The following is a 15,875-nucleotide window of genomic DNA, read 5'->3' on the forward strand; positions in this document are numbered from 1 at the left end:
GTTTTTTACTTCAGTTATTGTATTAACCCTGTTTAAAATTACAATGATCTCTTTTTAGCATTTTAGTATTTTCTATATTTTTATTGAAGGTCTCACTGAGTTCTTCTATTTTTTTTTTTCCAACCCATTGAGTATCTTTATGATCATTACTTTAAGTTCTTTATCAGGCAGATTGTTGATCTCTGTTTCATTTAGTTCCTTTTCTGAGGTGTTTTTTTTCCCCCCTGTTCTTTCTTATAGAGCATATTCCTCTGTCTCCCGAGTTTGCTTGACTGTCTGTGTTTGTATGCATTAGGCGAAACAACTACTTCTCCTAAAGCTGAAGGAGTGGTCTTGTGTACAGTGTACCCTGAGCAGACTGTGTGTGCATTGGTGATTTTGCTGGTTGGGTGGAGCTGTGGCTGTATATGCCAGTAACTCTTTAATGCCATGGCATGTCTCTGTCTCTCTTGCTTTCTCTTGCCATTCTCTTTACCTTTGGTTTTTCAGTACCTGTTCAGTCCTTAGTTAGATCTTCTTCAGGAGGAACTGACCTATTAATAGGTGTAATTTGGAGGAAGTGAGTTCAAAGTCTTCCTACATTGCCATCTTCAACTGGGACAGAGAGAATAAATTTAAACTAGGTTTATGTAGCTTTTTTGTTTTAATCATTATAAGAAGTTAAATCATTAAAGTTTTTTTAATGTTTATTTGTTTTTTAGAGAGAGAAAGAGACATAGCCAGTGAGTGTGAGCAGGGGAGGGCCAGAGAGCCAAAAGAGGGAGACACAGAATCCAAAGTAAGCTCCAAGCTCTGAGCTGTCATCAGAGTCTGAAGTAGGGCTTGAACTCATGAGCTGTCAGATCATGACCTAAGCTGAAATCGGACGCTAACTGACTGAGCCACCCAAGAGTCCCATAAGTTAATTCATTTTAAAATCATTACAGAAACTAACAACCTGCACATTAGTAAAATTTGACAAGTTAATGTAAGGAGACTCTTTGGGATATTTCTGTTTTAGCTCCATCTATATAATATTTTTCAACATCCCAGCAATGTTCAAAACATGCCAGTCAAAGGAAATTTAAAAAAATTCTGTTGAGGGGATGGCCTGGGTGGCTCACTCCATTAAGTGTCCAACTTCGGGTCAGGTCATGATCTCCCAGTTTGTGGTTTGGAGCCCCATGTTGGACTCTGTGTTGATAGCTTGGAGCCTGGAACCTGCTTTGGATCCTGTGTCTCCCTCTCTCTCTGCCCCTCCCCTGCTCATGCTCTGCCTCTCTCTCTCTCAAAATAAACAAAGATTAAAAAAAAATTCTGGTGGGGTGCCTGTTCGGTCATTTAAGCGTCCGACTCTTGATTTCAGCTCAGGTCATGATCTCATGGTTTGTAAGTTCGAGCCCCTTATTGGGCTCGCTGCTATAAGTGCAGAGACTGCTTTGGATCCTCTGTTTCCCTCTCTCTGCCCCTATCTTCCATCCCCATCCCATCTATTTCAAAAATAAACAAACATATATAAAAAATTCTATTTGCAGCAATGCAATGGTAATAATCTTATTATAGTAAAATTAATAATAATGCATAAACTTTCCATATGGAAATCATGTATGTGTTTATGTAATCATAAACACACATTTGAAGCTAGAATGATTTTTGGAATCATCAAATTCAATCATCTCTTTACAGATCAGGAAACTGAGGTGACTTGTCTAAGACTGTAATACTAGTTAGGGCAGAGCTAAGTAGAGGACCTGGGTTCTGACTCCCATTTCATGTTGTTCCTTATAATTAAACCATGTCCTAGAATATAATTGTCTTTTTGAAAGTTATTATAAAAATTATAAGTGGCATATTTTAGAGTAGTATATGATGGCCATTTGTGGAAAAATGTTTTTAGGTACTTATTGTTCCACTCCAAATAAAGAAAATTTTAATTAAGTGATACAGAAAACAACAATTTACTTTTAAACCTAGCAAAACAAAACAAAAAACCCCACTGACAACTCAACAGCAGCCTTCAAGTGTATCATGTTGAAATCATATTATAGATCATATGGTGAAGGCAAGAAAACTGCATATAGCCTTCAGGCGGCTCATTATTGTTTCAGATGGTAAATAAGGGACTGAAAAGAACATCTAGGCAACAAAGTTAGAATAGAACATACTGAACCATGGCAATAAACAGATGACTCATTTTGAAGCTAAGAGACAATAGCAGTAACAAATCATCTGCGCCACATAATCCTTTTACTTAAATATGAAATCTGTGACCTATTTTATTTATGTATTCATTTATTTATTGCTGAGTCAGTGAATGAACTAAAGAAACAAACAGGGTTCTTTCCTGCCCAATGTACATAACATGCATTTGCTCAAAAGGCATGTAATAAAAACATTGGAAAAGTATTACAGTTAGTTACAAACTTTTTCTTTCATCTGAATCCTTCAAGTTAATTTAGCTCTGTTTCTATGGTAATAATAAGAGGATACAATTTACTATCACCAGTCCCTCTCCAAGTCCTAAAGATGTGTTGTGAAAGTACAAAATCACATATAATGTTTGATAATCAATCTTCTGGAACATGCAAAAGACTGTACTATTGCCAAAAGATAATTTATTTCTTCAACTTAACTGCATTCTTCTTTAATCCTATTTCAAAAAACCAGAGCTGTCAGATCATTAAGTACTTATACCTTAGAAACTCAGCCTATACACTGTTCTCCTACTGTTTGTTCATTCAATTATTAGAATATATATTGTGTGCCAATGATGTGAAAAATTATAGCAGTTAAGGTCCATATGTCCATAAGTTTAGACTCTTGGCATAGAAATAAAGGTTTAAAAAAAATCAGGTGAGAATAAGGAATTATTAATAACTTTATTAATGTGTATAACTGGCATTGTGTTTATATAAAAAAAAGCCCACTACTTCCAGAGCTTCATACTGAGTGTGTAGTGTAAAATGACATCAATATGTTGGACTTGTTTTAAAACACTTAAGAAAGCAAATGTGGCAAAATCCTTAATGACTGAATCTGAATGATAGGTTCTTTGTGTCTATTTTTTGTGTGTGTTCGAAAATTTCATTAAAAGAGTTAGAAAATCAGGCAGTCATTTCTCTGTGTAACTGGCAAGTTCACTTTACTCTGTGCCTCAGTTTCACCATCTGTAAAATAGGAATAATAATGGTACATATCCTTATGGTTGCTTAATATTGCTGTTTCTCTGGGAAAACTAGTTTAGCATTTTAGGGGAACACATGTATTCAGCTCTTTGCAGTGCTGGCAATACAACTGGGTCTTACCGAGCCCCATGACTGTAGTGGTGACTCTAATAGGAGTTTGGTATCAGGAGGGTGTTAGGCTTGAGAAGGTGGGTATAAGCTATGGAGGAGCAAAGTCTCTTGCTTCAGGTGATTACCTTTCTCCTTTGCCTTTAACCAAAATAGTCCTTTTGAGGTTTATAAGAATGAGATTCTTTTTTGAAGTTACTAGCAACATCTGAATAAAGTAGTTCAATTCTACTTTGTTTCTTCCCTTTTCCCAGATTAAGAGATGTAAAAGAAGAAGAGTACACATGAGGAATGTCTGGGTAGGAAAACAGATTTATCTGGGCCTACGGTTACAGGTGATGAGACCAGTGATTTGGGGCAAAGGGAAGGAAGAATCCTTGTGTAGAGCACTACCTGCTTTTTCCTTTCTACTTAGTCCTACCATCTTGAGCCCATAGCTCATATGAGGGCCAGATGTAAGCAAATTCAAAGAAGTAATGGGTTTACATGAAGCAGGAAATGAGGGAGGAGAAAAGAGGGAAAGGAAAATTCCAAGTGACTGCAGTAAGGGAGACCAGGAAGTTTCTGGGGCAATTCAACAGACTGACTCAAATTTACATAAGAACTATATGAACAGGGCACTGTTTGAAAGTACTTCGCGGTACAAGGAGTTGAATACCAAAGATAAGCCATATTTTCAGAAAGTAAACTGTTCACACGCTGGGTATTTTCTTTTTTAAAGAAAGTACAAACCATTAATGCAAAAGGAAAACAAAATGAGTAAAAATGGCCAAAGGAAAAATATGTTTAGACATATTTAGGGAGTAGCAATTAAAAGGGCATTATAATATTAGCTGGACAATTATGTCTAATTTCTTATACTTACATTCTCCTTCTAGAAGGCCTCCAGATAAAAATATACAATCAGACTACTCATCACTTTCACTGCTCCCACACTGGTCCACAGCACCATCATCCTTGCCTGGATCATTGCAAAGGCCTCCTGACTCACCTGTTGCTTCTACCCTTGTCCTGCTACAAACGATTTCCAACACAGCATCTAGAATGTTCCTTTTTTTAAAAATCTTTTGAGTATGGTTGACCCACAATATTACATTAGTTTCAGGTGTACAAAACAGATTCAACTTCTCTATATGTTATGTTATGCTCACCAAAAGTATAGTTACCATGTCACCATACAATGCTATTACAGCATCACTGACTATATTCCCTATGCTATGCCTTTTATTCCCATTACTTATTCATTCCATAACTGGAAACCTGTATTTCCTACTCTCCTTCATCCATTTTACCCATTCCTCTATCCCCCTTCCCTCTAGAAACCATCAGTTTGTTCTGTTAGAATGTTCCTTTTGAAATAGTATATATGTCACTCCTCAGTTCAAAACTTTTTCATGGCTCCTCCTCTTAGAGTAAAAGTCAAAGTCTTTATAAGAGCCTAATAAAGGGCTACCGATTTCCACATCACCATTCCCCATATGTGGCGGGCAGTGTTCTATATTCCAAGGCATTTTCTGCTATCATACTTAAGCACTCCCTTGGTCAAAGTCCCGCAGTTGAGTTCCTCCATTTAACTGCTACTTACTCCAAGAATGACTTTCCAGAGAGACACAGAAGGCTGCTCCCTCCCTTACTTCTTTCAAATACTATTTCAGTGGTTGAGATGTTTCTTAAATTCCCTTATTTTACACAGCAACACTCCTTTCTACTTCCACCATTCCCATTTCCCTTCACTGCTTCATTTTGCCTCACTGCATGTATTATGAACTATGATACTATATATTTTACTTACTTGTTTTTTGTCTTTTTTTTTTCCCCACTAGAATATGCTCTATGATGGCAGGACTCTTTGACTACTGTTGTATCCCCGGTTGCTACAACAGGGCCTGGCATTCAATAAATACTTGTTGAATAATATATTTACCTTAGTTCATGACAAAAATTAGGATCTATTTAGCTATACCTAACGTATTACAAATTTAGGGTACAGGTGTACATTAGGTACAAGATGCATTAGGAATCCCTCTAAAATATCATATTTGCCAGAAAAGTGAAACTTCTTTTCTCAAACCAGTTATATGCACTTTTAAAAAGTTTATTTATTTATTTTGAAGAGCGAGAGCTGGAGGGAGTGGCAAAGAGAGAGGGAGAGAGAGAATCCCCAGCAGGCTCTGGATAGTGCAGAGCCCTGACATGCGGCTTGATCCTATGACTGTAAGATCATTACCTGAGCAGAAGTCAAGAGTCAGACACTTAACCAAATGAGCCACCCAGGTGCCCCTGCATTTATCTGCATTACCTTTTCAACCATAGTTAAATGGACATACAATTTTAATATACGTATTTAAATTGTATGTTTTACAAAACATATATGCATATTAAAATTTCATGAAAAGGGCTAGTTTTCTTTTTAGTATAAGAATTTCCCTATGAATTAAACAACCATGAGAATTTTTGACAGCCTTTTATAAAAACCTACACATATACAGGCATATCTTTAAGATATTATGGGTCTGGTTCAAGATCATCACAATAAAGCAAATACCATAATAAAAAGCTAAGTCAAATGAATTTTTTGGTTTCCCAGTCAGTGCATATACAAGTTATTTTTATGCTATACTGTAGTCTATCAAGTACACAAGAGTATTATGTCTAAGTGTACATGCCTTAATTATAAAATAGTTTATTGCTGAGGCACCTGGGTGGCTCAGGTCATGCTCTCATGGTTTGTGAGTTGGAGCCCTGTGGCTGGCTCTGTGCTGACAGTTCGGAGCCTGGAGCCTGCTTCCCATTCTGTGTGTGTCTCTCTCTGCCCCTCTGTGCTCATGCTCTGTCTCTCTCTCAGAAATAAACAAACATTTAAAAAAATTAGAAAAAAAAACTTTATTGTTAAAAAATGCTAACCATCATCTGAGCTTTCACCAAATGTTTTTACTGGTGGAGAGTCTTACCTCCATGCTGATGGCTGCTGACTGATCAGGGTGGTGGTTGCTAAAGGATAGGGTAGATGTGGCAATTTCTTAAGACAATAAAGTTTGCTACATCAATTGACTCTTCATTGCACAAATTATTTCTCTTTAGTATGCAATGCTGTTTGATAGCATTTTACCCACAATGGAGTCAATCCTCTCAAACCATCCTGCTTTATCAACGAAGTATGTAATATTCCAAATCCTCTGTTGTCATTTCAATAATCGTGACAGCATTTTCATCAGCAGTAGATTCTATTTCAAGAAACCACTCTCTTTGCCCATCCATAAGAAGCAACTCTTCATTCATTAATGTTTTATCATGAGTTTGCACTAATTCAGTCACATCTTTATGTTCCACTTCTAATTCTAGTTCTCTTGCTATTTCCACCACATCTGCAGTTACTTCCTCCACCAAAATCTTGAACCCCTTAAGGTCACCCATGAGGATTGGAATCAAGTTCTTCCAAACTCCTTTAATGATGGTAGTCTGACCTCTTCTCATGAATTATGAATGTTCTTAATGACACCTAGAGTGGTGATTCTTTTCCAGGTTTTCAACTTACCCTGTCCAGATTATCAGAGGAATCATGATTTATGGCAGTTATAGCCTTATAATATATATTTTTAAAAATAGTATGGCTTGAAAGTCAAAATTACTCCTTGGGCTACAGAATGGATGTTGAACTACCAGTCATTGAAAACAACATTAATTTCATTGTACAATTCCATCAGAGATCTTGGGTGAACAGGTGCATTGTCAATGAACTATTTCTTTTCAGTTTATTTATTTATTATGAGAGAGAGATCACAAGTGGAGGAGAGAGAGAATCCCAAACTGTCAGTACAGACAGAGCCAGATGTGGGACTTGAACTCAGGAACTGTGAGATCATGACCTGAGCTGAAACTGGCTGCTTAACTGACTGAACCACCCAGGCGCCCCAATGAGTTGTAATATTTTGAAAGGATTTTTTTTCCCCCCACTGGTCCAACCAGTGGGCTCAAAATATTCAGCAAACCATGTTGTAAACAGATATGCTGTTCATTCAGGCTTTGCTGTTCCATTTACAGAGCACAGGTAGAATAGATTTACTATAATTTTCAAAGGCTCTAGGATTTTTAGAATAGTCAGTGAGCACCGTTTTCAACTTAGATGTCATCAGTTTCATTAGCCCCTGATAAAAGAGCCAAGCTGTCTTTTGAAGCTTTGAAGCGAGGCAATGACTTCTCCCTCCCTAGCTCTGAAAGTCTTAGATGGCATCTTCTCCCAACAGAAGGCTGTTTTGTCTATGTTGAAAATCTGTTGCTTAGGGTAGCCATCTTCATTAATTATCTTAGCTAGATCTTCTGGATAACTTGCTACAGCTTCTACATCAGCAATTGCTACTATACCTTGCACCTTGATGTTATGGGGAAGGCTTTTTTCCTTAAATGTCATGAACCAACTTCTGCTAGTTTCAAAGTTTTCTTTTGTACCTTCTTCACCTCTCTCAGCCTTCACAGAACTGAAGAGAGTTAGAGCCTTGTTCTGGATTAGGCTTTGGCTTAAGGGAATGTGGCTGTTTTTATCTTCTATACAGACCACTAAAACTTTCTCCTTATCAGCAATAAGGCTGTTCCACTTATCATTTGTGTGTTCCCTGGGATAGCACTCTTAATTTCCTTCACTAACTTTTCTTTGGTATTCACAACTTGGCTAACTATTTGGCACAAGACGTCTAGCCTTTGGTCTGTCTTGGCCTTTGACATGCCTTCCTCACTAAGCTTAATCATTTTTAGCTTCTGATTTAAAGCGAGAGAAGGGCACTTGGGTGGCTCAGTCATTGAGTGTCTGACTTTAGTTCAGGTCATGATCTCATGGTTCATGAGTTTGAGACCTGCGTGGGGCTCTCTGCTGTCAGCACAGAGCCCACTTTGGGATCCTCTGTCCCCCTGCCTCTCTGACCCTCCCTCTTCATTCTCTCTTTCTCTAAATAAATAAACTTAAAAAAAAAAAAAGTTAAAAAAATAAAGGAAGAGGCATGTGATTCTTCCTGTCACTCAGGGCCATTTCAGAGTTATTAATTGGCCTAATTTCAATACTGTGGTATCTCAGGGATTCAGGGAGGCCCGAGGAGAAGGAAAAAGGCTAGGGAATGGCTGGTAATTGGAGCAGTCAAAACACACAACATTTACTGATTAAGTTTGTTGTCTTATATGGAAATGGTTTGTGGCACCCTAAAATAATTACAATTGTAACATCAAAGATCACCGACCACAGATCACCATAACAAATCTAATTATCATGAAAAAGTTTGAAATATTGTAAGAATTACCAAAATGTGACACAGAGACACAAGGTGAGCAAGTGCTGTTGGAAAAATGGTGCCAGCAGACTTGTTCAATGTGGGGTTGCCACAAAATGTCAATCTGTAAACACAAAAACAAAAACAACACATCTGTGAAGTGCAATAAGAAGCAAAGCACAATAAAACAAGGTATGCCTGTGGATTCATTGAGTTAGTTCAGGGAATGCTTTGAAAATAATATTAACCACCTATGAGCCTAAGAAATATTCCTCAAGGTCTAACTACAGAGGCCAGAAAACCTTTTATCTTTTTCTGGGATTTCTGTTGGACTGTTTAATATAACTGGGACCCCAAAATTTCTGGTATCTTGGTCATAATGACCTTATTGTTCTCTCTTTTGTGGTTCAGAATTGGGGAACTTCATTAGTGGCAATAACTACTATATTTCCTTCCATTTCAGAAGCTCCAAATTATTTCTTTGATGTAAATAAATAGTATCAGTGGAAAAATGCAAAACATAGCCACCCTAAATTAAAGTTAATACAGCCAAGTCTAATGAACTATGGCAAAAGGGAATACATAAAAACTTGGTACTTCAAAGAAATGTTCTTAAAAAGGTTAAAACCTTTCCCAGTGCTGTAAAGGGGCTCATAAAATGTAACATTTTACTTTTCTAACCGGATAAAAGTTAAAATAATCTACACCACTGCACGAAATTCTTTCAGGTCAATTCTTTTCTTAGTCCATGTTTAATACCAAGTATGTTTGTATCCACATAACACTTTTGGTAACATATTTCCTTCTCTCACAAATGCTAATGAATGATCATAGCCAAAAGAAACAAACAAAAACAAACCCTTTAGCGAACAGTGGTCCAATATAACTCTCTGTCATCATGGCAATACTCTTCCATGTTGTCCAATAATGGTAGCCAGTAGCTACACTGGGCTACTGAGCACTTTTAAAAAAAAAAAAAATTTTTTTTAATGTTTATTTATTTTTGAGACAGAGAGAGACAGAGCATGAATGGGGGAGGGTCAGAGAGAGAGAGGGAGACACAGAATCGGAAGCAGGCTCCAGGCTCTGAGCTGTCAGCACAGAGCCTGACGTGGGGCTCGAACTCACAGACAGTGAGACCATGACCTGAGCCAAAGTCAGACGCTTAACCAATTGAGCCACCCAGGCGCCCCTTGAGCACTTGAAATGTGGCTAGTGTGCCTAACTAATCTTTAATTTTAAGAAATTAAAAATTAAAAAGCTATAAAAAAGCTATATGTGACTAGTGGCTTTCAAACTATACAGCACAATTTTAGGGACCTGAAGTAAGTCATCGGCCTATAATAGTATTCTTTATTAGCTTTATTAGGATCCATTAACTAAAAGCAATCTTCTAGCACTTGTTTACAATTCACTTACTCAATTACCTTCTAAGAATCACCATCATCGTTACATCCCAGAGATTACAGACAACAAAAGCTTAAGACTGACGTTTAAAATTGCTATTGAACATGCTATTTATTAAAAGTTCATTTTAACAATACTAAGGACAAGAAATCAGTGATTCTTACAGAGAATAATGTCCTCTTGACTGTACTTCCAAAATACATTCTACATCTATCCACTTTTCTTCATCTCCATTGTCTCCAACCATACTCTAAGCTACCATCATGTCTGCCTAGTTTATTGCAAAAGTTTCCCAAGTCTCCTCGCATCATCTCTTGTTCTCTCGTATAGTTCATTCATTACACAGCAACCAGAGTGATTGTCTTAAAAGCCAAATTAGATCACATTACTCTTGCCCTTAAATATTTCTTGGTGACTTCTTCTATTCTTAGAATGTAGCTCAAACTTCATTCCACAAGCCCACATAACCAACTCCATCTCTTCCTCCCTCTACAACTCAGACAGCATCTTGACAACCCTCCCACTTTCATTCTCATGGTCCTGCCATAATTTCCTACTGTTCCATCACATCAAAAATTTGTCTGGCCTAAGGCTTTGGTGTTTAATTTTTTTTTTCCTGTTTAATTTGGTATTTGCTCAAATCTTCAGATGGGTGACTTCTGTCACTCATATTGCATCTCAAGTGTTGCTTTTTGGACAGGTTTTCCCTTGCCATCTAGTCACTATTACATAGTCTTCTTTTACATTTAGATTTTATTTTATTTCACATCTGAAATAATCTTTCTTTCATTTATTGTTTCTTTCTCTTCTAGAATGTTGAGTCCATGAGAATGTGAGTTTGTTTTCACTGTTTGGCACCTAGTAGGCTCTCAATATTTGGAGGAAAAAACAGATATTTTTTTTAATAGCTATCATTTAGGCCCTATGTATATTGATCAAGTGGGGTGAACTCTTCCAAGGCTGCCTCAGAACTAACATATTAAAATGAAAATAATTTAATCACTTCATTCAAAAGCTGCTCTACAGCTTCATTTAACACAGAAAAAATAATATTTTACTTTGGCAGTCCTTTGCTTTATTTCCTATCCTCCATCTATCAGTTCTCAGTCATTGTAAGAATGTATCTATGGACTACAGAGAACCCTAATTCTCAGCAGCTCTCTGAGGAGGTTAGTTTCTTTAACAGGATAGTCTCCTCATTTCTCAATGACCTTGAGGCTATCCCTATGGAACCACTTTAATTTGTCAGTTTTAAGGTAAGGAGTCTGTTGGGTATGCATCATCTCACCTCTCTTCTCTATGGGCAACCGTCTCTTGGACACGGTACACTGGTCAGAGTCCCAGTATATGTTAATATTTATTCTTCAAATGGGCTTCTTTAAGTGAATAATAAAAGCTCTCACAAGTAAGATGCTATTATTACATGTATTTACTACACTATGGTGGGGGAAAATATTTCAAGAAAAATAAGGCTGAGGATTGTTGAACACAACATCTTCAAAGGTATTCCCTACTGTCTTAGATAACAATATGAAATGTCCAAAGAATTTTTAACCTAATTTAAGATGTATTTTTAAATGGCCTGTTTTTGGATTTTGGTAGACTGATGTTGAGAAAACAATACAAAGTGTTAAGACTCTTCTTCACTGAACATGCCAAATCAATACAACCAGATCTATTATTAATAGATCTTTTACTAGTGAGAGGTTATATAAGCAGACATAACCATGAAATGGTCAATCTACATACATGTAGTTGGGAGCTGTAGCCCAGATTTTTAAGAGGAAAATTACCCTCGTATAAAATCTCTCTGGCCTACTGTGGTACTCATCTTTAAAAAAAGTACTTCCCCCAATTTAGAATTTCATACAAAGTGAATTGTAAAATACTTATACAGTCTAGAAAAGCATAAACTAGATCATGGCAATGAACCTATGCCTGCTGTTTAAAAATAAGTATTTTTAGTATCTTAGTCTATTAGCTATTGTCATTAATTTTATTGTCCATGAACTCTCATTTTTCCCAAGTAGTCAAACGAGCACTACTCAATAACTAGATTAAATCCGAAAAGTGGTATCTGAGTTGTTTTGAACTTTTAAGAACAATTTCTTACAGAACTGCAGAAGAAATTCTGCCTATTTAACTTACAATACAGATGAATGAGAAATACCTCCTGTATTTCTGTTCTTACTTTCCGTTTCTTACAATAATGGCAGATATTGTAGGCTCCTGAAGGGAAGGGAGCTCTGAAACCTGGAGGACTGTGTTTTACCCTTTGAGAGACATTTCTGGACATCCTTGATCTTCGTCAGTTGTTCCTAACACCTAAGATACCTATAAAGAGGCTATGGTCACTCTGAGAGTACATGTGCATATAAAACCCAGGAATCAAGCAAAAACCAATGCCAATTATCCTCTTGGAAGAGTACCCTTGAAAAGTTCCCACAATCCAAGGTTATAGTTTTAGTTCTTTTCCTGGGGTGCATGAAAATAACTGGAACACAACAAAATAACTGTCTGAGTTGTGTAAATTGTATAAAGGAATTTACCACAAAGATTGGAAGCATAATACTTGTGAACTGGTAGGTTTCAAACCCCCTTTGGTACTTACAAAATGGCAGATATTGTAAAGCAAAACCACTGTAAATTTAAGTTGGAAGTGTAAAGAACAATATTAAATGTTCCTTTTTTTCATTAGTTGTTAAATTTAATGTTTTTGGAAAGACCAAAAAACTCTAAATGAAATGGTTTTCTTCTTTACTGACCCTGAATCTGTAGGTTAAGTGCTTACAGAAGGAAATAAGTATAGGCTTTACCAGAGTTACCAAATAAGCAACTTGATCTAAAACATTTTCAAATTTGTTACAATTTAAAGAAAACTAGTCCCATTTATGCTTTTAACATTCATGTTAGTACTTTTAATATTACTAAAATATCTCCAGACATTTTCAAAAATAAAGGTTAAATTAACTTATTTCCAAGCACATAGTTTATTTTAAAAAACCCTTTGAAATATCATTAGTACAGATAATATATGTAATAACACTATACTTTGATTCCAGACACATACAATGAATGTGCTACCAAGCAGCACAACACACAGCACCATCCGTAGAGTAAATGACAAGAATACCTTAAAATCAGGGATGACAGTGTGCTATATTTGTACAGAAGTGATAGATAAACCAAAAGGGCAGGCATGAGGTGGCAATATACACAGGTAGATTAGGATGCTAATAAAGGTGGTAGGTACACTTGTATTTGTCAATTATATCTCAATAAGGCTGAAAAAAAAAAAAACAAACCAAAAAATCCAGCAGTGGTAAGGGAAGTAGGGAGAGAAGAATTAACAAAAGGAAGAGGTGATATATCACTATTTTGCCTATATAACGTTATCCATGCATCCAACCAACCAGTTATTAAAACACTTAAAAGGAACTAGGTACTATGTAAGGCTTGATCATACTTGGACCAAAGGCACACAATTTTTTTTTTTTTTTTTTTTTGGATGGTTGCTCAGAAGTGCCATCTGATCTCAGAACAGAAAAATCTAATTAGTGCTCACTGAATTCACTTCCACTCTTGGTCTCATCAGTATTTTAAGCGCTCACTGACTCTGAATCTTTTAAACTCTGGGTCGTTTGGTCCTCTAGCCATACATTCAACTGAGAGTCTCTAATTTACAGCTTCAAACAGCCTCTCTTGCTACATCCAATCAATGTACGAAAATGTTATGGCTTGATGTGAAAAGCTGGGGAAATACACAGGCCACTGGAAAGATGGAGCCATGCTCCAGGTACAACTTGGAGCTTTCTGCTTACCTCCCACTCTTGATTCAGACACAGTATATCTATATCTATCTACCTAGCATTAAATCAGCACCTTCTCTCAACCCTGTTCAACATAATTCATGCTGTTCAACACAATTCATTTATTGCAAAAGGAAGGACACTGCTCTTGTAGAAAATGATGTATGACAATGCGTTTATCACTTGACCCTGTTAAGCGTCAGTTTCCTTTCTATAAAATAGGATTAATAGCTGCCTTGCCTAACTCACAGGGTCACTGAAAGGATCAAATAAGATAATGTACTTGTAAACTGCTAAACGATCATTACTATGAAAGTTGCTCCTTTTGGAACTTTTGAACTTTTTTCCAACTCATAGTTTAATTTTAAGGTTGGTTAGAATATCCAGATACAAAAAACGAATAGGATTTTGGAAAGGACAACAGGCAAATAAAGGAAAATGCTGATAAAGATAATAAGTCAGAAAACAGGAAGTTAGTCCCAGAATGACAGTCAAGTCCTGATGCAAAACCAGGCCAGTTATGTGCTTACTCTTTGCAGACACTGGCCAGTTCCCCTAGCACACGCAAACACTAAGCTGTACTGTGCTACTTTTAGGTGAATCACTGGGGATAAATTGAGTCTGGAAGTGCAAGGGGAGGGACTTCCAACCCTGATGATCAGGCTCTTCCCCCACCCCTCTAACAAACACTCCTACTCTTAGTGCCTGGCCCAGTTAATGAAAACTATTCCTGGTAAGAAAATGGCTGTCAAAGATTGCTTTTACGCAGTCTTGTAACTATGAGACACCAGCTGTATACCTACTTCTTCCCCCACTACGAACTATCTTGAATGGACAGGTTCAGGGTCAGAAACACTGGGTTATGTTTTGTTTTTCTCAAGACTCATTCACAGGCCTCACCCTCCAAGCTTCAGTTCTCTCATCTGTAAAATGAAGAATGACGGCGCCTGTCAGCTTCATCCCAGGGCCACCGAGAGGATGAATGAGACAGTGCCTGGAAGGCGCCAGAAGTGATGTCTGACAAACACCAAGTCCATCAATGTTTATAAAGTGTTATGATGAGTCCCGTTATGACCTCCCGCCTAAAAGAAATCGCCGGGTTGAAAGTGACACCCGCAGTCACTGAAGAAAGAAAGCAACGCCAAAGCTGCCAGGCGTATCCTCACTGAATCTTTTTCGGGGCGAGAGGGAGGAAGCGACACGGGGCCCCGGGAGAGGGGGAGGGGGAAAAGGAGGATGGATGGAGGTCCATGATGAGCCTACCTGTTGTTCCGGATGCTGACCAGCACGCACAGTACCAGCTCTAAGTAGGTGCGCAGCACTTCCAGCCAACGGGTTGAGAGCTGCAGGGCCTCGACTTCTTCCCCGCCAGTCCCAGGATCCGCGCCGCCTCCGTCGCCTGGGCCGCCGCCACCGCTCAGGTAATTCTCGGCGGCGAACTCAACACGCAGCTCTCGCACGAACCAGCCGCACTTGCGCATGAGGAATTCGAGCCGAGGCTGCTCCGCGGGGGAAACGCGGAGGCAGATGCGGAGCTGGGGCCACAGAGCAGGGTAGAAGAGGCACTCGCGCCAGTGCGAGCAGGAAGCCGAGGCCCGCAGCCGGTCAGGCGCGGGCAGGAAGGAGAAGATGTGCACGATCAGCTCGCTGGGCAGCGACGCGGCGCCTGCCGCCTGCCCGCACAGAGCCATCCGGCCCCGCCGCCGCCTGCCAGCCCCCGGCCGTCCCCGCAGTCCCCGGAGCAGCCCCCGCAGCCGTCGCAGCTGCTGCAGCCGCAGCCGCTGCCGCCGCCACCGCGGCACCCGGGCGGCCCCGGCTCGGGTTCGAGCTCCCGGCGGTCGGGGCTGCGGCACTGACAAGAACAACAACATCAATGACAAGGAAGAAGGGGGCGGAACCGTCGTGGGTCTCGGCTGAACCAAATGCAACAGAAATTGCGGAGAGGGGGGAAGGCCTCTGCGGGTGTGGCTTCTAGATAGCCAGCTTCTGGCTCCTTAAACTCTACTCACGCGTGTCCAAAGTGTATACACTCAGTAACTTCAAAACGCTCGCCTGTAATGTTTAGTGCCTCGGAAGCGGCAGGACTTTTCCTAAGGAAACAGCAACCCTCCCCGCGCCTGGACGCGGAGGCA

At 38.8% G+C, this 15,875-nt stretch overlaps 1 protein-coding gene across 1 annotated transcript in view; it reads right to left on the minus strand.

The window, feature by feature from the left end:
• FBXO33 (F-box protein 33) overlaps positions 1-15,627 on the minus strand; it is a 31,329-nt gene extending 15,702 nt beyond the window's left edge. Inside the window, exon 1 of the mRNA XM_027065634.2 lies at positions 15,007-15,627. Coding sequence (XP_026921435.1) covers positions 15,007-15,614 — 608 coding nt within the window. The 5' untranslated portion in view covers positions 15,615-15,627. The remainder of the gene's footprint in view (positions 1-15,006) is intronic.
• Positions 15,628-15,875: the final 248 nt, after the last annotated feature.

This window comes from Acinonyx jubatus, chromosome B3 (genome assembly GCF_027475565.1).
Source record: "Acinonyx jubatus isolate Ajub_Pintada_27869175 chromosome B3, VMU_Ajub_asm_v1.0, whole genome shotgun sequence".
Lineage (NCBI taxonomy): Eukaryota > Metazoa > Chordata > Mammalia > Carnivora > Felidae > Acinonyx > Acinonyx jubatus.